Consider the following 23662-nt stretch of genomic DNA (forward strand, 5'->3'; position numbering starts at 1 on the left):
TTACAAAATGAATTTACACTTTTCTATATGTTTACTTCCAATGTATAAATAATTTATTCTTTTTTCATTCATGTCTGCATCGGAATTCTAAAGCAAAAGAAACCCAGCAGTTCTGTGAAAAAAGCGCATGTACAGACTTGTGCCTGCTAGTTCAACGCCTCATCATACTCATTTTTCTAGCAATAACTAGTTAATTTACTCTTTGCTTCTTTCAATTGCTGATGGATATAGACAGAAATCTAAAAAAAGAGGGATTATTAACATAAGGGCTAAATGTATGACAAAGAAATGCCTAAAACATGAGTGCATAACATGCAGTTATACATAAAAGCACATGTCAAGTCAAGGCTCTGCAACCTTTAACAATTTAAGAGGCACCCCTTTAAAAAACACACTATAACTAAACTGTAATTATAATGCTAAATATAAATGAACTGGAAATGTTTCAAAACTTGAAATAATTTATTACTTTTGACAGAAATTATCAACTTCCTTTCAAATTAAAAGACACCCTGTGTCCACTAAATTCTGCGTCACATGGGATCCTCTCAATGCAGCAAATGTAGTAGAAGGAAATGTTATCAGTGATCTTTAAAAAGTCAAGTTTAATTTACCGTTTGTGGTGTATCTCAGTAAGAACTTTGTAAAAATCGAACTTACAAAAATTAAATCTGAGCTAATGAAGTGACCCTCACTGAATTTTTTCAAACCCCAAAAGGTGTTCAAAAATAGAAAACCTGCCTTATAATCTAGTCCGCCTTAGTTCTGGTTGAGCTTTCTGACCTTCAGTTGATTTTCTTTGACACAAAAATCTGTCAGAATGTTTAAGTTCGACTTGTGTTAGGCACTGTCCCTCAACTGTTTGTGAATGAGTTGAAATTCATCAATTTATTTATATTTTATTTACTTACTGTTTACTTTACAGTTACTTTTTATGACTAAAAACTATTTACTTTTCTTTAACCAGAGAGCCACAATAGAGGGGCAAAAGAGCCACATGTGGCTCCGTAGCCACAGGTTTAAGACCCCTGGGTTAAGTATATATATATATTCATCCTAAAGCTTATCTACATTGCGAAGCGCCAAAATATTTCCAAGCTTTTTATCATTTCAGTCAGACAACTCATGCAGTAAAGAAGGTTTATTTCCATAATTCTTTTAGTTTTGCATAAGGCTCCATTCAGATACATTAAACAAAGATCTCCATAGAAAACTTTGGGTATTAAACTACCCCTAACGGAGCTCACAGGTGGAAGCCGGGGAGGAGGGTGGGGTGACGAACGCAGAGTTTAGGGAAATGGATGAAGAAGGATTGGACCACACCTGGAACTTAAGTAGGACGTTGAACAGGTGCGTTGATAAGACTGAACCGCCCACAGGGAGGAGTAACCAGGTTAACGCACTGCTCGAGCTGCCTGCCTGAAATACTCCCAAGGTCGTTCATTTGTTGCTAATAAGAGCATAAACCGATGAGGCTTGAAGTCAAACTCTCGGTGCAGCCATGATTCCTCTCTTGTCTTCATCTCTCAGTTGCTGCAACATATAACAGTTTCATTGATTGCTCCTGTTCTTCTCCCACTACCACCTTGTTCTCCTCCAACATAAGCTTTTTTGTTTTTGGTTCTTTTTTTTTTTTCAACTTCAAGCCTCCAGGATTAGCCTCCTGCTTTTTCACCTTTGTCCATTTTTCAGTCAGTTTGCTTCCACGCTGCCTGCCGTTAATTACACTTGCAGTTTTTACAAAGTTGATCAATCAGGAGGATTGATTTGTGAGGCAGCAGCTTCTCTCTATGGAAATCTCCTGTGGATCATTTATGAGGCTTTTATTGTTTTGCTTTATTAATAAAAATATAGAAAAGTTTAGAGGAGTTTTGGACTGCAGAGAACAAAAATAAATCCCTCTAATTGTTTTTAGTTTGACAGCAAAATACATTTACAAGTGTTACAGTTGACCTGTGAGTGGTCAAAGGAGTGTTTGGTGGTCCAGAGGAGTTGCTGAAACCTGAAATCTGATGTTGAGCTTTCTTAAGTATCTGAGTCAGGAGAAAAGCTTCAACATATTTCTTCCATCTCCATAAAGCTTCTGTCTTATTTTGCACAAGTTGATTTCTGGTGCAAAGTTGGATGTTGTAGTCGAGGGTCTCTGGACACAAGAAGAGAGCTAAAGCTCACTTTGGGTGGGAAGCATGATTCTCATTCCATGGAGGGAATGACGGGACTGATTATGACGAAGCATTTGATGAGCGTGTGCTGAGTGAAATGAGCTACATGATGGGTCCTTCGTTTCTCCTTCAGCTCCTGCAGCTGCGGCCTCCAATCTTTTTTCCCTCAACTCCAGTGCAAGGTCACTTTGGTTAGAGCTCACAAACGGGGATGTGATTGGTCTGAAAAGGCGCTGAATGTGCTGAAATTGGGCCAAAATAGTTGGTCAAGCTTTCCACGTGCGTTGAATGGACGAGCGTTATGTTCGCAGAGTCTGGAAACAATAGTAGAAACCTGCGCAGCTATGTCTGAACATGTCTGAGGGTTTTGAGCGCATATATGCGCTTATACAGGCTTTTTACTAAAAGTGGTTGCTTGGACGTGTGTTGCTGTGGGCGATGTGAACGTAGTTTAAGGCAGTCAAGGGCTGACAGCGCTGATGTGGACTGTTAACCTTTAATAAATGGTTATTGAAGATATCAGATACAGACAAACAAAAAAGCATATTTAAAATTATACTGAAAGCAAACACAGGAGAGTTCTGCTCTCCTGATATGCTGGTAGGTCATTTCTAGAGGAGGAAGTCATACGTTGAGGGTATTTGAATGCTCCAATGTAAACTCCGGGTGAAACATCACACCCGCCTGTAACTGCCAGCCATGCTCTTCCCCTCAAGAACACACACCACTGATTGGACCAAATAAAGAGGCCACAAATCAGACAGAATGACACGTGACCCTCTTTTTTAAAAGTTCACACCAGGGCAGGCGGGGGCTTCAGCTGCACAGCACTCAACTCTTCACGGTCCAAACCCACACAAACGCCCACTCTGAGCTCCACGCGCCTTCCAGCGACACATATACCTGTATGGCGTGTGAGCATCGTACATAAACGGCGGATCATGTTTAAAAGAGGAAAGTGAGGAGGCTTGCTATGAAATGTGGAAGTTCGCAGATGAAGGCGGCACCGACGATGGTGACAGGCTGAGCTCATCTCTGAAAGCAGAGAAAGGAAGTTCTGAATGTGTGAGATCCTTTAGCAAAAAATGCTGCTGGATCTGCAGGGTTTAATGATTTAAATACTTGAAGTTAAAACAAAGACAGCAAAAGAGCATAAATTCTAAGTGATGAAGTTAAAAAAGTTATGTAAATCTGTGGCTCAACATGATTATAGAATAACTGAATTACAATTAAATAATTTTCTGATTACTCTTGGTATCCCATAAGGAGGCATTTGCATTTTACCCCCACTATTCTCCAATGGATTTACTATGTAAGCTCTGAATATGCTGCTTTGAATTATAGTGCACCACATAATAACATCAAATGTATCATTCTGATACTCTATGATACTCTATGCTGTATCTTCATCTCTAAAGATAAAGATCTGCATCAGATTTGATCTAAGGGAACTGACAAAATGGAATGTTTGAGGTTGACATCATCTCTGGTGCGGCGCGTCGTGATGAAAAGGGCTGACCTTCACACAGCAATAACAGGAGGTCTGCAGCAGCTGTTCTTTCTGTCTGCGCTCACATGCTCCATGCATCAGGTGTCCAATTTGGAGGGAGAACTGAAGTCCTTCGCCATCACCCGAGCCGTGTTTCAGACAACTCGAAGATGAACCCCTTCGGTTTGTGCCCGCTGCTTTTAGGTTCCTCTACAGATGCAGGAAGTGGCTGGTCTGATGAGAATCAAAACAATAAAAGTAGTAAAACCGTGGAGAAGCAGAGAGATTTTTTTGGTTGTAGTCCCACTCGGATAGCACCATTTGAGCTATCTCAAAAGCATTCCCAGTGGTCATATAAATATAATTATGCTTTTCTAAGGTAAAATCAAAAACCTGTGTTGTTTCCTAGGACACAGTTTCTGCAGGACTGTTGGTGCAGAGCAAGCCTTTTCCCATTTCCAGTCATCTATCTGTTTACATGTTCTCCCACTACCTATCAGGCCGTGTCACACAGACACTGCGTGCATTTTGCGCGTATTGCATTGATGAAGTTTGGTCACATGTGAATACACGTGGAAAAAGTGATAATAGTTGTTTCATATGAAATTTTCAGATGTATCCTGAATGAACCACGTTAAAACCACTGAAAAAGTAAAAATAATCCACACAAAGAACATGTAAATGTACCTAGACCGTGATCCGTTTGTGATTATTGCGCTGTTTATGTGCAATTCACTGGTATTTTGATGCGTCAATTACTTAATTTTAGCGTGATATGGGCGCCGTATACGCATTCTAAAAATTATAAAAAAATTATACATTGGTGGTACTTGTGTAAAAGTCCGTTAGATGGGCATACGGTTGAACGGTCGTGGAAAGCAACAAATTTGCTTATGCATCTCATAAAGATCACACACAATTTATGTAACAGGGATAACAGTTAGATAATAATTACATATAAACTAAGTAAAATATGCATAAACTGCCTGATTTTCAACCAAGCAAAAATTTTGAAACAGCTCAAAACCGAATTTACATAAAGTCACATCAGCCAAGACCCTCAACAGACATCTGCGCACATTGACGAATGACGGAAGCAACAAACACTTCTGAATTTATCACAAAAGACCAAAATTTCATCCATGCAAAATGGGCAACAAAAATGGCGAGCAATTTTGGAGCAATTCAGCTGCAGAGTTTTGAGCTAGATGCCAACTTGGATGAGGAAAACAGCGAGGTACATGGATCTATTTGTCTGCAAAGGGCTGTAGCAGAAGTGAGCGGAACAGGGAGTTTGTGGCGCTTGCTGACTGTAGCACCTACGTCACTGCCACAAAGCTTTGTCCAACTGCATTTGTTTGTCTGCATTTGAGAAAAGAACTACTCAGAAATGCAATTTTAGGGCTAATTTTCTATTTATATGTCCTCCATCATAAGAAAAATGTTTAAAAAAAAATTATGATCGTACATGGAACTTCCTCAGAGGAGTTATCAAGGTTCAAACACTCACACCATGTTTTCTGGAGCGTGACCCACATACTGTCCTGTTTTACAGCCACCCACTGGCACACAACCTGCTCTCACAAACACAATTGGGTTTAAAGTCATGAGGATTATTGTTCTTTTCTTGATATTTTTACAGCAGAAGGCCTTTTGCCCCCCCACCACCCCATGCCTGCTCTCCCAGGTCAGCTCTAACACGTTCCAGAACATCAGATGAAAACCATATTTTATGAATGGATATGGCGTACAAAGATAAAAGAGGGTTTTATCCAGTTACAGACCACCATTCATCTGATACAGTCCGGCCCCAAACCAAACCAACTTCAGAATATCCTTGTCAAATTACCAGAGCCGCTCGGTCTCTGAAGTTCCATCATATTGAAGAGCTCAGTGCTTTTATCTCATTTCAGATTGAATTGTTCCCAGCACAACATCTCCATGTTCGGCCTCACACTCCTTCACGTCACCCATGGGAGTTTTTTAATCCGTGTTTTACGCCTTCATCGCTTCTATGTTTTCCCACCCTGAGGATGGGATTTTTGTAGCTCTCAAGTTTTTCTGGAAGCTCTCAGATTGACCCGCGCTCTGAGCTGATCCACAAATAAAACCCTCGTTTTCACCTCAACGTGGCACCAAATGGAAATGGAACCAGCTGGAGAAGCCGGCTAGCCAATGAACAACGGTTAAAGCTAAACCTCCAATTTATTCCATGAACTATGTGTACAAAAACTGGAGCAGAGTCTTGTTGATCCCCCCCCTTTTTCATGGGGAATAAATTAACTCTAGCCGTGAAAAGATAAAAAAAAAAAGTTACAGTCCAAGTACAGGCGTTATTTAAATCATTATCTTCTTGTTGCAGCAGAAAAAGCTCAACATCCATAGCAAAGTTCTTTCAGATGCTGCAGCACTTGAAGTTATTTGCTTCTCACACTTTTAGGATTGACCTCACACATGGACAAACACAAAAAACAGGATTTCTCTGGAGCATTTATGACCCTCTTGGGAAAAAAGCTTCATAAAAATCTTTTTTTTTTTTCAATTCTACAAAATAAAGGTGGTAAAAATCAATCAATCAATATTGACACTTTACTGACTAATTTCAGCGTTGATTATTGATTTATGAATGGACATCTACAGTTTTAGTTTTAGATTTTTCATTTCTGAAGCTTTTATTCACAGTTTAATATACCAATGAAAGTTCCATTTACAGTCGATCTGTTTTTTTCACACATCTTTAACTGTTTAATTTTTTGGCCATTTAAAGGTTCAATCGTTTGAACCTCTCATCCTCATCCATCCCAATCTCTCCTTGTGGCCTGAAATGAGACGAAACATGAAATATTTTGGGTCGTTTTGTATTGTCTAAGCATAAAAGGAAGCTAAACACATAAAAATGTATATTTACTTTGGGTGGTTGAGTTACTAAAGTTGAATTTTTCTGAGCCCTGTAATCTTGGCTGATTTAGTTTTTTAGTTTTTAGTTGTTTTTTTTAACATTTGTCACAAATAAGTGAGTAAGCAGCAACGATTTCTATTGGGGTTGATTTAGTGTGTGAAAAAGTCTGGTTCATCTTTTATGAGTCATGAAAAAAGGTGACTCAGGATGAATCCTGGATGGGTTTTTCCTCTTGTAGGAGAGCAAAATAAAAGCGTTCACGCCTGCAAATGCTGTGACTTCCATTTAGCGTGTGTCACAGCTGGGAGTAGCTCAACCCAAAGCTCCGGTCTCCTGGCCGATGGACATGTTGTGATCTGCTCCTATTTGCTTTCTGGCGGAGTTTTTTTATTTTTGCACTCTGTGTTTTGACTGTGTCCACGTGTGTGTGTGTGTGTGTGGCATGCTGGTCCCTGCCTTCTTTCTCTCATTAAATGTGTGACAAACTCTGACTAATCAGGAAGTGTTTCAGTAGCAGCCTGCCACTCATATACCCCCACTACCGTTCTTTTTTTCTTTGGCTGCACCACTACAGGGTTCCATCTGCATTTCTCCAGGCATAATTACAAACACACAATCAAATCATTCTCAGTGCAAAGCAGGAAACCATTCAAAAATGCAGGCCTGAAGACTTTTTAACACAGGTAAGGTGCAGCAAACACCTTTTTTCACACACATTTTGCCATGACCGCGCATGCGAGGAGAAAACTATTTGTTGATGCCACTATTGCGGGCACAAATTGGCAAGTTGGTTAAAAACAAACAGGCTCTGCGTGAGTCTTTTCACATGGGGTGCTTAGAGGACGCCACAGCGCTGTCACGCCACACTTAGCCACTCAAAGCTAAACATGGAAGTCTTCTTGGGGTCTGGTTCTTCAGTTGAAGATGACCTTCTTTCCCTCTGTCACACGAGACTGAAAGCAGCCGTCACAAATGGATTCATGTCATGCACGCAACAAACAGAACCGTTTCCGTCGTCCAAAGCTACAATCTCAAAATAAAGAATCGTAGCAATTGGACGAAGAGTAAATATCCTGCGCATTTATACATTCTGACACATCAACTTTTAATGGGTTTGGATTGGAGTCCTGTAACTGCCCTTTCCTGTTTAATTCCCACTTATCTGCTTTCATTCATGATGCAAGTGAGCCGAACCTCTTCAAGAGCACTGAACCCTGTCTGACCCACCAAAAAAAAAAAGATGCGGGGCAGCTGGATAACCAATCAGCACCGTGTGGATCTCATCCGCTCTCTGTTTCTGTTGCTGTTTACCCCTACCACCACCGATTTTTCCGGACGACAAGCTGGACAGGTCGGTGACGACGGATTGGAAAAAAACCGAGGAGACATCATTTCCATTCAGGCAAAAGAGACTCAACAGCTGTCAGTGAAAGATGACACAGGCTCTAAGTGGAGAAGCTGAAGGTTCCATCCTGCAGTAGTAAACAGCTTTAACTGCAGCCATTGACTTTGACGTCTCATTACGAGCAAATAAATGAGTTTTCTGACCAACTGGAAAAACAACTCTCTAAGTAGTTTTAAACAAATGCGGTATGTTTATAATAAATAGCCTTTTGTTAAATGCCGATGTCGTCTTTTTAGTATATTGGCAAACGTGAAATATAATAGCTTTTAGCCCCAAACTGGACTCCTCAGGTTTTTTTTCTTGTTTCTCAACAGGAAGGAAAGTGTAACCAGAGGCTTCCTGTGTTGACGTCTGCACCGAGACGTTTCTTCAAATGTTTTTTGACTGTAATTAAAGGAGATTGGACTGAAATCTGCTTCAGGGATTTTCAATGAAAATACTGGTCTTAAGTGACCAAAAAAAAAAAAAAAGATGGTGCCACAGTGCCTCCAGCTAACATGACAGCGAGTCAGACCTTCACGACTTCCACTTTTCCTCTCCGCTCATCCCTTCCTCTCCTCCAAATTCGATTTGTTGCAGCAGGAGTATTGAGAAACGCAGTGGGAAAGTGGAGGTGTGTGTGTGTGTGACTTTGACTAGTTGATAGACAGATGGAATACTGTGGTTGCGTACACCAAGTATCACATTCTCCTATTTTCAGCTGGCGCTTTATTGCTCCCAGTTGTTGGGTTAAACAAAATGGGCCCTAAAAGAGGAAAAAGAGGGGGCGGCTGTCCACCCATCTCTCACTTTGTTCGCTGGAAACACTTTGTTTGCAAGAAATGTCACAGTAGCTACATCAAGTGATGAGAAAATAAAGCGCGGATGAAGAATGCATATGTTTTCCTTTGAGCTATGCAAATAAAACACGATGCTGACTGAAAAACAGCTTTAGAGCTTAGCTAACATCCACGCTCGACTTCAACGGGAAGCTTTGAACGCGTCTTAGCATTAAGTCGAATCTGTTTATTTACATGCATCCTTATTCCTGCGTGAGAGTCAAACTGTATATATGAGGGCTTAGTAAAGATCTGATTCCAGAAATTTGGCCCAAAACATTTGTTTCTTTTTACATTTTCTCTCAAACCCAAGCGGCCCATGGAGGTGGACTGAGCTGCTTGTGGGCTTCCAGGCAAACCTCTCAGACTGCATGTTTTTGTGCACCGCATATAAAGAGGAGCTATATGGGGAGCTTGATATACAATGCCTCAGGCAAAATATGAGCACTCACCACAGGTTACGCAGAGTTCATTTTCTGCTTTCTGCTGCCATCTTACTCACAAGAAACTCTATTTTGACTCAGCCAAAAAGGAGCGTCACAGTAAAAGACTTTTCCTTGAACTTTATTCTTCGGGCCCATTCAAATGGCTGGTTCGATACTCTCAAGAATTTATTGGTTTGGATTGTCTGCTTTTTTGGAAAGTGTGAAAGCTCACCTGAACTCAAGTGTGGACCAAACCCTGATGACCCTTGACCTAAGTGCCATGTATTATGAGAGGAACCCATCTGTTGACAAGATGCGCCTGATCTCTTTGGCCGGAAGCAGAAATTGTACAATTTACCCTAACCATAACCCAAAAGAAGCCTAACCCTGGAGGAAGGGCCCTAACCCTAACCGGTCCCTCCCCGCCGGGATGGGTTGGGCCTGGAGTCCTGCTTCCCGGAGTGCTGTATGGAGTGTGCACTGACCCCGCCTTTTTCTGGATGGTCTAACCCAAAAGTGTTTAGAATTGTTGAAGACATTTTTATCAGAGCTTAAAATGGGAAAAACTGTAACTATTAGGATCACCAGTAAAAATAAAAAAACTTTTCTAGCGACATGGGAAAGGACTTCCGGTTCCATTTGAGGACTTCCAGATCTGGACGTTGATGTCTGTACCCAGGTCCTCTTGCTTATACCCACAGCGTGAAACAGAAAAAAAGTATTTTTTTCAGATGTGAAAAGTCTGACTTTAAATCTGTATACAGAAGGCCTTTATCAGAAGATTAATAAGACTAGACTTCTCCCCATCTTGTTTGGGCAATATCGCCCCCAAGATAGCTGCATTTTGGAACTCTGAGATTATTCCGGACAATTTGGTCTCCTTTAGTCTTTGATTCCCTTCCAAGAGTTCTTGGGATTTTTTAAGTTATTTTCTCAAAAAGAGCTTAAAAACGATGCCTTATTTTCAAAATGAGTTATTTTTATGTATTCTTCTACCATTGGCAGATAGGTACCACCATCATCATTTATAACATTTTACCTCTGCAACCCAAATTTGTTCTTCTGAGATATTCATTTTGAATTTTAAATCGTGAAGTTCATCTCAAAACCTTGAAGATCCTCTGATGGTTCCTTTGGAAATTCTTTTACATCACTGTTCGATTTAGATCATGTGGAACTCTGACTTCCAGAGAAAATTGTTTTCAGTTGGACTCACAAAGGGAAACTTCAGAAAAAATTAAACTGTACCACATTTGATTCTACTAAATCATGGAAGAATGCCATTAGAGAGACCACATGAGATGTAGCTGTCTTTCCTGTTTTTCTCATCCAGTGCAACAGACTTGGAGCCAACATGGAAGTGGGGCAGTTTGTTGAAGTTTTTGGAGGCTGCTCCCAAACAGCACTTCATTATAATCATCGTGAAATAAAAAAATGTTCCCAGCTTGTTCATGACACTTTCTGTTGAGTCCTTGACTTTTTTTCTAACTCTTCAGATTTGTTTGCTAATTTTGCAAAGTTTCCCCTTAGCTTCAAACGGTTTTTTTTTCTTCTCCAAACCAGAACTTAGGTTTTTAGCCCCAATGTTTTACCGATTAATTCCTCTGACTCAATTGTTCTTCATCAGCTTGTCATCACCCACTTACGTTGCAACTAAACTCAATCAATCACACTCCCACGGTCCAGGCACTGGACGCCTTCTCCTTCAGCGACTGGTTGATGGGCAGATTTTAAATTCTTGAAATAAATTCTTGAATTAAAGACTGCTTACAGCTGCTTCCTATCAATAAAAGAACATACATTTTCATTCTTGCATCCTTTGTTCTTGAATGACCTTCATCATTCTCCTGAACTCCAGTTTTTCCTGAGTCTGACTCCTCTGCCTCATCCGAAGATCACTTAACTGACGTAAGGAAAGGAAGGAAGTAATGAATCACAGAAAGGATCATGATTCATTATTTTTAAGTGCGTCTGTGTCTGTTTAACAGTGTAAACATGAGCAAAAATAGCGTAACGGTAAATGAGTCACCGTTGCAAATATACGGCTACACTCTGTTGTCTTCTCAATGTCTGTACTTGTAAACAAAGATTTTTGTAGGTTAAAACTATCAAAGAATAGCTTACAAAAATTAGAGCCCCGTGGTTTGATTCATCATAAAATTTATGATACTGTCCTTCCCTCTTTGTATAACGTTTAGCTCTAAAAATGATCATTTACTGCTGCAGGACATGAAGGAAGGAAAGATTTGTGTGGGAAAGGTCAACATTAAGAAGAAGTAGAAGAAAATCCTCCTAATGAAATGGTTGACATGATCAGGAAATAATTAAGATCCTATATTAGGACTAATAATGACATAAGGAAAGCATGTTTGCAGGCACAACTGCATCAGAAACACAGTGTGGTTTCCATTTCTCCAGAGTGGGTAGATTAGGCTGTTGGTGAAAAGGAAGCAGATAGTTAATAGGAAATGTCACCAGAGAGTTACAGATCGTGTGTTGCATTTGTTTTCCTAGAAATTATTGGAAATACAAGTTTTGGGACAATGAAGGGTTTAAAAAAGAGTCAAATGAGTTAAATGAAGCAATTCATGAAAACTGAAAAGTTAGCCATTGAGGTCAAACATGTTTTTGTTTTTCATGCTTGTTTTGAAAGCTTTCTTCACTTCTCCGCTTTTATAGGGCAGCAAACTGTTTTTTTCTAACTGTTTCTCATAAAGAAGTCTTGAAAGCTTGTATAATTGTGCCAAGGCTTAAAGGTCTGTCTGCAGTGTTTTGTGCCTTTGTATTGTATTTTCGGCACACTTAAAATCCTTCTTTTTTTTAAAAATTGCCATTGAGCCATAAAATCCGGAGCGCTTCATTTATAGATTAATTCTGGTTGTATTTACTGATGTCGAAGCAATTTTAAGAGGTACACGGTGCTCTGTCAAGATGTTTGCTTGGGTGTGAAAATACGCTAACGTGTAGTGTGTCGTACAGGGGTTTCTTTGTGAGTTCCTAACATTGAATGTTTAATATGTAACTAGACGAATCGCGTGTGATGCCACCAATATAAAATGACTGCCTTCTGGTCCCAGCAACTGAAGTCATTTCAGTCGTCATTTTTCTGCGATGCGTCCATCCCTATGTTGGAACCAGACGTCTTCAGTAAGCCGTGATTGGTCTGTCTACATTTCTATGGCAACCATAGAGTGAGCATGTTAGAACGTCACGCCCCTTCCACTGAAAGCGGGCTCAGAAGAATCTGTCAATCAAACACTTTAAACATTTGACACGAGGCCACCTGCTTTTATTGAGGCATCTGATTGGTCAGTAATTGAAAAACTTGCGCTGCAGCAAAAACATCATGAAATAAAATTAGAAATAGCAAGAACATGTTAATAAAAGGTGGTAGAGCAAGAATGGCAATTCTAAATAACAGAATGACTGAGTGAAGCTGCTTTTTTCTAAATAGAAGTTTATGGGATATCGACTTTGTGGGACAAGCAGCTACTTACTCGTTTTTTTTTCTCTGGCTTTTAACACAGCAAGACTTCTGTGGTCCTCTGTGTTTTTATCTGTGTTTTAATCTTAATTAAATCATTTTATTGTTGTATTTTGCTTTTTTTAATTCTGTTTAATAATTTTTATCTAGCTGGGTTGTTTCTCTTCTCCAAAGAGCTGTCTCCGTATAGGAAACTGTTTGTTTGTGTGCTCTATGTGCTCTATACATAAAGTGGATTGGATTGGATACTTTATAATTTAGAACTTGAGGCAGAAGGTCATTCAGTCATGGTCACATTTAATGTCAGTAGTTACCAAACAAGGTAGTCACAGTAACGCTTGTTTTAGTGGTATCAATCTGCTGTTATACACATTGCAAACAAGGTTGGGAGTTACAGGTATTGTGAATACGCTTATGTGGCTAACACTTCTAACGTGGCTAATGTGTAGCGTGTTACAAACAACTTCTAGAGTTGCTGTGAATACAACAAACATTTTGTCCTGAATGGTTCAATTCCACCAAATTCATTGTAGCTATTTTGTCAGCTTTTGTACCTGTAACTTTTTCAGTCTGTCCGATAAAACTTGTCTTGATCTCACTGCATTCACATAGCACGCACTAATGACGATGCGCGCAGACTGCCGCGGGCTGTGAGGGGAAAAAAATGAACGAGGTCGGGAGAGCTGTTGACTTTCATAAATTTCTGTAAAACAGGATAAAAGACCCATTGACACCAACCTAGAGTCATCTTCGATCAACACCAGAACACAGCACAAAGCATAACAGGGAACATGACCCAGTTACATGAACACAGTTAATAAAGTCTAACTGGCAGACGGACTTATCTCTGACTTTTTCTTATGCGACTTGTAGGTCATTGCGCCCTATGGCATAGTTTTTAAAATGGCTCTTTTATTGAAGGCGCACCTTATAATCTGATACGCCCTACAGTGCGGAAAATACGATGTATTGGACATCACACAATATTCAGTTTTCTCTGTTTTTGTCTCAGTTTTGCTTCTTTTGTTCATTTCTCAATGTCTTGGCAGACTAGCTGCAGCTACAAAGCATTTTGTAGATATGACACCTATCAAAACACAGTTTTTCATATTCACTGGGTGTAAAATATTTGGCTCAAAAGAGCAACAGAAAGTCAACGGTGAAAAATCCTGAATGCCTTTGTAGCAACAGGATGTCCGAAATACAGATTAGAAGCCTAGCTATTTGATTTCCCACGTTTTCTTTCACTTTGATATCAAGCAGTGTCCCGCTAAAGTAGGTGAAGTTTATGAATTTTGTTTTGAATATATTCAAAGTGTAGGAGAATCTGATCACCTATGACTGAGTCTGACAAGGTTTTTTTTTTCTCATTTTATGTTTGATTTGTACCATTTGGTTTTGCAAATGACCGGTGTGTGCTTCTACAGTTCACCCAGTTTTATTGCCAAGCATCACACGACCACCAGTGTTGAAACCACCAGTGACGCTCAGTTGATATCTATCTTTCTCCGGAGAGCCGATTTATGAGATTTATTTCTGTGTGTGTGTGTGTGTTTCCACAGGGCCTCCGGGAAAACGTGGACGTATAGGAAGAAGAGGAGAACCTGGTAAGTGAAGCCTTCACCTGTTTTAATTGTTTGTTTTCCTTCTCTGCTCTGTTCCTGCGAGACAAAATGGTTCTTCATCTCTCTTTGACGCTCCACCTCTCTTTTTCCGGGTGAGTGGGTGAGTTTGAGGCGGGGGCTGGTAAAGGCAGTGATGCATAGATCGGGTCGATGCTCCGTGGGTCGCAGTTGGCCCTTCTCCCCACCTATCCCGCGCCAGTGTAGCGCTAACTTCCACCATGTGCTCACACTAACTTTGCCCAGATGTCTGTCGCGTTTGCTGAGCGGTAGCAGCTGCAGCAGTTCAAGCCTAATGAGAGTCTCCGTTGCCAACATCGCTGCTCCCTGTTACGGTGCCACTTCTGTTCAGACCACAAAACACTCATCGAAGAACCCAAAAACCATACAAAGATGTAACCCCTAAAACACAGAAAGTCATTGTGACAGGTGGCGTGGATGTTTTGTAAGTTTGAGCCATTTAAATGTGGCGCAGTACAATCTGCAATTTAATCAAAACCTGCAGGATTTGTTGTAGAATATTTGTTAGAGGGGAACTTTGCAGAGCCGTGAATGTGTCATAGACGAGATCTGCCTTTTATGACCACCATGTTGACTGACCAAACGACTTGTTTCCAAAGCCAACTGTCCGCATTTCAAAACTATACATTATGGTAAAAAAACTGTTTTGCAATCTGTGCTTGGTTTTTCGCCGTCCACTTCACTTTATTGCTTTCCATGTTGAGAAACGAGCTGAGACAAAACTAAACAACCATATGCTTTTCCGGCAAGCCATTTTCGTATGCCGAGGTACCGTAAATTGCTCTTGTCATCAACGAAAAAACATAAATGTGTTCGCAATGATGCCTCCAAGACATGTAAATCTGTGCACACAGCTTGCAAAAACTGCGGTTTTCTGGAACAGCTGGACATAGTTGTCTGCAGAACTCAAACAGGACTGAATGTTTGTGAAGGCTTTTTGCAGCTCTTTACTATTAACTATTTTGATTGGCTCTGAAGACAAAAGAACTTCAGCATCACCTGAGACAATTTAATATTTATTTTCCTACTACATTATAATCAGTATGCGTTTAACAAATCCTTCTGAGATCCACAGTATCCTCAGGTGATCCACAGGCCGGCTAATTAGTTGTGTCTCTTCCAGCTGCTGAGGATTTGTCAGGGGGATCTTTATTAAGGTGGAACTTACTGATGCTGAGGTTTTGGATACACTCAGTAAGAAAGATGTTTGGGCTCCTCCCTCCAGGATTTATGAGTTTGTCCAAGCTTACGTTTGAGCTTCAAGAAAATGCTATTCGTGTAATTACTCTTAGAAACAGCAGGTGGCAGCAGTGCTTTTTGATGTAGCTGGAGCTGATCTATTACGCAAAAGTGTTCAGTGCTTTCAGCCTTGGGTTGTTTAAATTACTTTTTCTGACCATTGCCGTCTTGGCAGGAAAGGGAAGTCCTTAAACCTTAGTTTTTCCAAATGTGACCAAATTAACAGAACTAAAAAAAAAAAACGGCAGCCGTGTTTTTAGCTTGGTGACTCAAATCTCGTACATTTTGCTCCAGGCTTTTTTTTCACAGCTTTATTCCAATTTCTGAAAGATTTGTTATAATTCCAACGAGGCACAAACAGCAATTATCAATTTCTCTTCTATTATCAGTGTTCAAAGCATTGACATTTCCGTGAATGAAAAGGAACGCCATCAGAGTCCTTGACTGGTCAAAGTTCCACCAGATTTAACTATCGTTTAATGTGTGCATAAACGTAGAGCCCAAAAAGTTCGTAGCTATACATGAATGTGAAAGTTTTGAATGTGGAAGCCCGAAATGTTAATTTACATGCGTTTAATTAAACTTTTCATTGAAAGTGGTTGATTGACCGCCGTTGCCAAGGGCGTTGTGAACATAGCTTGAAGTTAAATATAAAACAGTAAAACTACCTAACTGCAATCTGAATTGACTCAACTCACTTAGTTTTTAGAGCCTTGCATGGTCAAGCACCAACGTACTTATCTGACCTTTTAACCCCATACTCTTCGGCCAGATCATTGAGGTCTTCCAACCAGAATCTTTTAAGCACTCCAAAAACCCGCTTTAAGAGCAGAGGAGATCTGTCATTTCAAGCTGTTGCTCCTCGTCTTTGGAACTCCCTCCCATTGTCGTTGCGTCAGATTGACTCCGTTGAGTGTTTTAAATCTCAGGTCAAGATGTTTTTATTTAGGAGAGCTTTTAGTTGATTTAGTCCTAGTTTTACCACGTTTTACTGTGTTTTGTTTTACTATCATTATTATTGTATTTTATTACATTTTGGTGTTTTGATATGATTTTATGCTCTTTGTAAAGCACTTTTGTGATTCGCTCTGGGAAAAGTGCTATAGAAATAAAGATATTCTATTCTATTCTATTTTGAGGGTCAGGTTACATCACTAGTTTTACAGTTGGTATAGGCTCAACCCATTAGTTTGACATGAGGATTACCTTAAAAAACATCTCCAAAAAAAAACCTTAAATGACTCCATGTTTTGAAAACAAATGTAATCCAGCGATCAAAGAAAGAAAATTGTGTCATAGATCCAACAATCCCATCAATGACATTTCTCTAGGAAAAGTGGCAGCCGACTGGAAAAACAGGCTAAAGATAAAATTGCATGACTGTCTGGAACAAGGTCACCTCATGCACTTAAAACCACCTTGTCTATCATCTTGTACAAGTGTCCGTTTGAAGTTTCCCGTGTAGAACAAATAAGTCTGACTCAGATGTGCTAAGTGTGGCTGCTTTCCAAACTCACAGATTCGGGTCTGAATGTGGCTTTTGGTTCTGACTCATTCCAAGTCTCCAAGTCTATTTTTTTTCCCGTCTTTTGTCTTGTGCTCCCTCTCGTCGCCTTCCTCTTTTGGGAGCTGCACAGACACACCTGTATCAAGTTCAGTGGTCAGAGCAGTCTCCCTGTGTCTCTATTTCCAGAATGTGTTTGTTTACCCAACTGTCTGGCTCAGGAACTCCTTGTCAGAGCGTCTAGACACAGCAAGATTTGATTGGGGAGGTATTAGTGACTTGTAAACCCCAACACCTCTCTCCTCCTCTCCCAGCCTCTCACATCAATCCATTCATTTCCAGGGCTCCTCGTCTAAAAGTCCACCTTCTTATTGATTTAGCTGGGCAGCTTTCACAGCTGTTATAGACCCTGCTCGTGCCACTCTAACGTTTAGTGTGTTTGAACTGTAACAAAACACCACAAATATCGCATTTCCCTCCACAGGGGCCCTGCTCGCAGACTTCCGCTGTTTTTATTCATGTTTTGTGTTAAGTGCATATTAATGAGCTGCGTTTAACGAGGCTCCACAACTTGTCAAACATTGTGTCAACAAATCAACATCACAGTCGGCTTCACATTCAGAACAGATACATAATAATCAACTCCTAATAAAAAAAATCTGCAGCGGAACAATAACGTTTTTAGGCCCTCGGCCCCTAGATTTTTAGCAAATGTGTTTTTAAATGTAGATTCTATTAGCACCACAAAGGAGTTCTTTAATCATTTCCATTTTTTTTGGAATGGAGACGCATGAAACAGAATGTATGATTTGATGATTCTTTGATGGTCAGACAGCAGAGGGTTTGAATCAAGACCCAAAGGCTTTCCTGCAGCAGTACATTTTGCGCAACACATACATTTTCCAAGTTTAAAATTTCGGTCTTTCGTGATACATGCAAGATACAGTACATGTAATTCCTAAGTGTTTCTTAGATTCGTCATTTGCACAGATGTGCACAGATGTCCATCGAGGGTTTCGACCAACGGGTCTTTACTAGAATTCGGTCTTGAGCTGTTCAAAATTTTTAGTTGGTGGGAATTACGTAGTTTATGCGTATTTTATGTCATTTATACGCAATTATTGTGTAAATCTTAAGCAATTGTGCATGATTTTTGTAAGATGCATACGCAAATTTGTGGCTTTTTCATGACTGTTAACCTATGTCACGTGGACTTTTCATGCTGTACCACCAATGTATATCCTTTATATCACGTTAACGGCGCACATATCATGTTAAAATTACGTAATTGATGCACTAATTACAATTTGATTGCATATAAACAGCGTGACGATCACGCACAGTTCATGTTCTACGTCGATTTACGTGTTCTTTTGCGTAGTTCATTCCTGAAACATCTGTGAAAATTTCATGTGAAGAACCACAACATTTCTCACTTTTTCTCATGTATATTCACTTAAGACCGATTTTTATCCATCCAATGGGTGCGAAATGCACGCAGTGGCTGTGTGACGTGGCCTTAAGAGTTCAGCTTTTAAAGGATATGCCGTTTTTTTCAGTAACCTTTTCTGCCCCTCTCCGCTACATCTCTTTATGAAACAAAGTCCTGACATTACTTCATTTTTCTAATTTAAACCATTCCCATATACAGAAGTCTGTTTACTATAGCGGCTTCACTAAAAAACTACACAGCAGCAGCTCTAATGAGCTTTTTCTGTCTCGCATTAAGGAGATCTATTACAGTCATCATCTAAAGAAACACATTGTGTTCATCGTTGTTTGTTGTGGGACTGATTGCTGTACAAAGCGGAGGTTGCTGTAGGTTACCAATGTTGTTCCTCTTATGTCAGCAGTGACATAAAGCACTCATATTCTAATCCGTCCTTTGTCTTTTCTGTTGCAGGTCCTCCTGTAAGTATTCTTTCATCTCATCCAGGTACTGTTTGGATTCCTGTGAAGCCTCTGACCTCACACACACACACACATATTGCACGAGCTGCCCCTTCTTGATTGGCTTCTGCACATCGTTAAAAAAGAAAAAAAAACACTGCAGATCAAACTAAAGGTCTTCTTTTTTTTCCCACAGCAGTGAAAAGTAAACACAGATCACAGACACACTTGCATCCACTGAGCAGCTGTCTGTAGACCACCTGCAGATGTGCGCTCGTGTAGTACAGAACGTGAATTTTTCACTTTTTGAGCGACGGTGTGGGAGGGTGACTTATTATCAGGAAGTTTTTCAGTGGGACTATAACTTCAACTGACAGCCCTAAACTCAACACATAAAACATTCACAAAGATCAGTCTTTTAGATTTTTTTCACGGTGACTAGTTAAACTCATGTCATTTTTAGTGTTTTCGTATATAAAAGTGAGATTTTCTTTTAAAAAAAAAAGCACTTTCTTTTCGTCAATTTTTTCCTCATTTTAAATTTCATGGACACACATGGCAATGATTAGATGTGCAGACGATGAGACGTACCATGACAGACTTCCAGAAGTATCAAAACAGAACGGCATGTATGGTTAATATTTTGGGATCACAGGCAGGGGTTTGATTGGTGGAAAGAGTCTGTGCATCTAGTTTGCATTAAAGCGTCCATGATTTTTTTTCTATTTTTATTGTATGAGTATGTTTTTAATAACAACCATACTCTAAAAAATGTCCTTTTGCCTGTACTAAAAATGCACTTGCATTTTTATATGAAAAATAAAGACACTTATAAGGACATAAAGGACACTACACAAAAACCAAACTAAAACATTGACTAGTGGTTTAATTTTAGTAATGAACAATCATAAATAAAAAGAATGAAGACTAACAAATCCACGCTAGAGGTCTTCTGCCTGAGGCATTTAAATATGGCAATTTCATCCCTCCATTGTGGCTCTTTGGCTACAGCCAACAATGCTAACAATAGGAATAAATTATAAGTATAGAACTGCAAAAACATGCATAGAGGTTTTGCAACAAATACATGTATAGATTTATATGTATATAGCCAATGTTTTCATGTTTATATTTGATAGTAAAAGAAGAAAAACGATGAGAAAAAGTCATAATGATAGAAAATGCCATATTGGATTTGGCTTTCTTACTTTTGAATTCAACTAAATCTGCTGCAGCAGGAGATTCTTATTTGACACAGGGTGTATTTTATTTTGAAAGAAACTTGTGTTTTTAAAAAAAAAAGTTAAAATTATTGTATTAAAAAATAAAACACTGGCATAATTGAATTATTGTAAATATTTAAAAGCTATATTTTATAAATGAATAGCTTAATGGTCACAAAACATTAATAAAGCGTATTTTTCTAAACATGAAGTGGGACTTTGCGGCTCTTGCTGGATTTTGGTCCATAAGAAACTGAACCCAATGACTCTTTTACCGTTCAAGATTGCAGATCCCTGATCTAGACAATTTAATTCTTATGTTTAACCAAGAACTTGAGCTTTATTTGAACAACTAAAGGCCTGTTCACACCGGGACGAATTTCGCCGGCGATTTTCGCCGACGTTTAACGCCTCGTGACTAAACAAAGGGCACCAATGAGAGTGTGCACACCGACGCGAAAAAACGCCAGGCGTTAAAGCGTCAAAAAAAAAAAACGCCTCGGGTTCGTTTTTTTTTTTCGACGCGTCGCGTCGAAATCTACTCGACCAATGAGAACGGCGCTTTTGCTCACGTGTCTGGAGCTTCTGAAGTTACAGTAAAACACAACTTGGGGGCGCTCAAACACAAAACTGCCTTGCTGAGCACACATACCAGCGAAGAAGATAGACGCCAAGTAGCGTCTACACTGCCGCGAAGAAATAATGACGGACATTCTAAAATATCCCCGAACCAAGCACCAGTTGGAGCTACTGGTGCTTGAAATATTCATGTTTTCTTTGTATTATTCTGACAAGCGTGTAAATACTTGCTCTCTTCTTCTGAGTGAAAAGCGACTTTAAGAAGCGTAAAGTTGCGCAGCGCCACCTTGTGTACAGGAGTATTTCTGTTTACATTAAGCGCCATCTAATGTCAGGGAATGAAATTGCATGTTCACTCCACTCATCGTCAGCGAAAATCGCCTGGGTGTGAACACAAAAAACGTGGCGAAAAACGCTGGCGAATAACGCCTGGCGAATATTCGTCCCGGTGTGTACGGGTAAGACATCTAACTGTTTTTTATATAACAAAAAAAGGACCTTTCATGGGATACAAAGTGTTGTGTGCAGCTGTTGGTTTCTGTTTGACCTCAGTGCTTCATGGTTCAATGTCTAACCTCACCAGGGCAAGTCTGGACGGGACGGATACCCGGTAAATTTTATTTTTTATTCTGCTGTCACTCTTTGATTCACCCAATCAAGTCTCCACTCTGGCTTCTGATGTTCGTCTTTGGATTTCTTTTCCTTTTTCCCTCGTCTTTTTCTTTTATCAAAATAATTTAGCTTTGCTGTTCCCAGTCTCCCTGCTTTGCTTCTCTGGTGATTTTCAGCTCTTTTTGACCAGTAATGATATATCCTGCCCCATGATTGAGGAGACCTCAGAGACTGAAGTCAAACCCAGGTTGAAGCAGCTCAGACAAGTTTTTGCACTCACAAAAGAATGCCTAAGCTTAAACAGATAAAAAAAAAATAAGCAATAGATAAAGAATTTGCATAACAATTTACTTTTTTTTTTTTAAAAAAAAGCCTGGTTTTTTAAGGGATTTGAGAAATGTAGTTTTTGTATTTCTTGGAGTTATAGCGGCCTCTAGTGGTCACTAACAAACTACACCTTCTGAAAGAAGCGATCACATCAAACAGCTTGTGGTATGTTCAGTGTTTGTGGTTTTGCCATCATCAAATTCTCATCATCTAATAAAGACACATGTGCTGAAATCGTGGAGAGTATGTGAAGCATATGTTCTCGGGCTAGAAGTGTAAGTTTGTTACTTGTAGTTTTGTCAGGAAACAGTTTGCGCTGTCATCGTATGGCTGCACGGTGTGGTTGCACCCATGACCCACTTTTTTGATGACGTCCCATTAGTCGTATTGGGATGTCTTATGTTTGCCCTACTGGGAAAATGGGGGTGGAGCCCATGCCGTGAAGTCTGCCTTGGTATTGCACAGCCATGCTGATGGGAAATGCCTGCTGCTGCTAATTGCACACAGGTGGACAGAGTTCACAGGTAAAGGCGTGTATTCTTTTTTTTCTTTTTCTTTTTTACGTCAAATACTTTCATAATCTACTTTTTTGCTGCTTAATCTGCTCATTTCCTCTAAGTTTTCTCTAAAAATCAATCCTTAAATGGATTAATTACAGACAAAACCCAGGTCACAAGTGTATCTTTCTTCTATATTATGCAATTTTTAGTAAAATGATTGAAAAAGTTTAAGTGTATGAGATTCCATTAGATTAATCACAGTTACAGTTAAGGTGGCATTTGTTTTAGTAAGTAGAAACGATCAAGTTTCCAGCACCGCAGCTTAAAAAGAGCCATTCTTCTAGTTTGTGTATCTATGCCGTCTTAAGTGCAGACATGTGCAGACTCCATCACCACCACCCATGGCTTCTGTACATCCCTAACAGAGGCCAGAACTGCAGGAGCGATCAGAGGTGTGCCTTCTTGTGTTTTCACACCACGTTGTTCACAGATCAACTGTAATGAGTCAAGTCATTTACTGGAGGACCCCGGGTTTCTGTCTGTGCGGTGCCAGAGGTTTGTGCCAACAAAACCACGTTGTTCCCTTTACTCATTGTTTAAACAACCAGACGGATTGCATTCCAACCTGTTTTCTCCTGTCATGTCTCACTTACGTTATGTGCTTTTTTTTAGCTAAAATAAATCCAGTGCCAGCTCGTGTGACAGTACACATAATTCTACAACATGAAGATAACTATTTTTTTAGGTAGTTGAACCAAGGTTTAAGTAAAGTTCATTTACGTTTTGGTAGTTCATTTAAAATACTTTTATTGTGATCCTCTATAAATTTTACTTATTCACTGATCCACCATTGTCATGTTGGCTAAAGTTGGGCTGAGGAACACTGTTTCCTCCCACTCCTTCAGGGTCAACTTTGCATATGGTTAAATGCAAAATGCAATGGATAATACAACAGTAGATCCAACATGTATGTCTTCTGCCTAAACCAGTGGTTCCCAACTCTCGGGCTGTGAACTGGTACCAGTCTGTGGGAGAGTTGGTACCGGGCCACGGAGGACAAAAAACATCCATACTTATTCTCCAATTTATTTATAATCCGATCATGAAGGAAGCTAACTTTAAAAGCTACTGGACCCCCCCCCCCCCGCATCCAACTAATTTTGTTAAAGCGGCTACCGAGTGAGTGTGATGTCGACCATTGAAAATAAGTATTTCACGATTTCAGCCAGACGATCAGTCGATCAGTCAGCAGTGTCAGCAGTGACTGGTGCGAGTCGGTCTGAGTCAATGTTTCTATGGCAACCACTATCGCCAGTCAGGAGTGAGCTTGTTTGAAGTCCACATCCCTGCCACTGAAAGCGAGCTAGGGAGAATCTGTCAATCAAACGTTTCAAACGTTCAATGCGAGGGTTAGCGGGCACTGATTTATAACTTTCAATAAAAAAAGTATTATTTAAAAATAA

At 39.9% G+C, this 23662-nt stretch overlaps 1 protein-coding gene across 10 annotated transcripts in view; it reads left to right on the top strand.

The window, feature by feature from the left end:
• Positions 1-23662, top strand: part of LOC101158456 (collagen alpha-1(XXIII) chain) — a 148517-nt gene that overhangs the window by 92930 nt on the left and 31925 nt on the right. For 9 of the 10 annotated variants that reach the window (XM_020706626.2, XM_020706630.2, XM_020706624.2 and 6 more), the window contains exons 3-5: positions 14245-14289; positions 18972-18979; positions 21344-21370. In XM_020706626.2, coding sequence (XP_020562285.2) covers positions 14245-14289; positions 18972-18979; positions 21344-21370 — 80 coding nt within the window. The remainder of the gene's footprint in view (positions 1-14244; positions 14290-18971; positions 18980-21343; positions 21371-23662) is intronic. The other variant, XM_020706628.2, reaches the window with a different exon arrangement.

Source organism: Oryzias latipes, chromosome 10, assembly GCF_002234675.1.
Source record: "Oryzias latipes chromosome 10, ASM223467v1".
Classification (NCBI taxonomy): Eukaryota; Metazoa; Chordata; class Actinopteri; order Beloniformes; family Adrianichthyidae; genus Oryzias; species Oryzias latipes.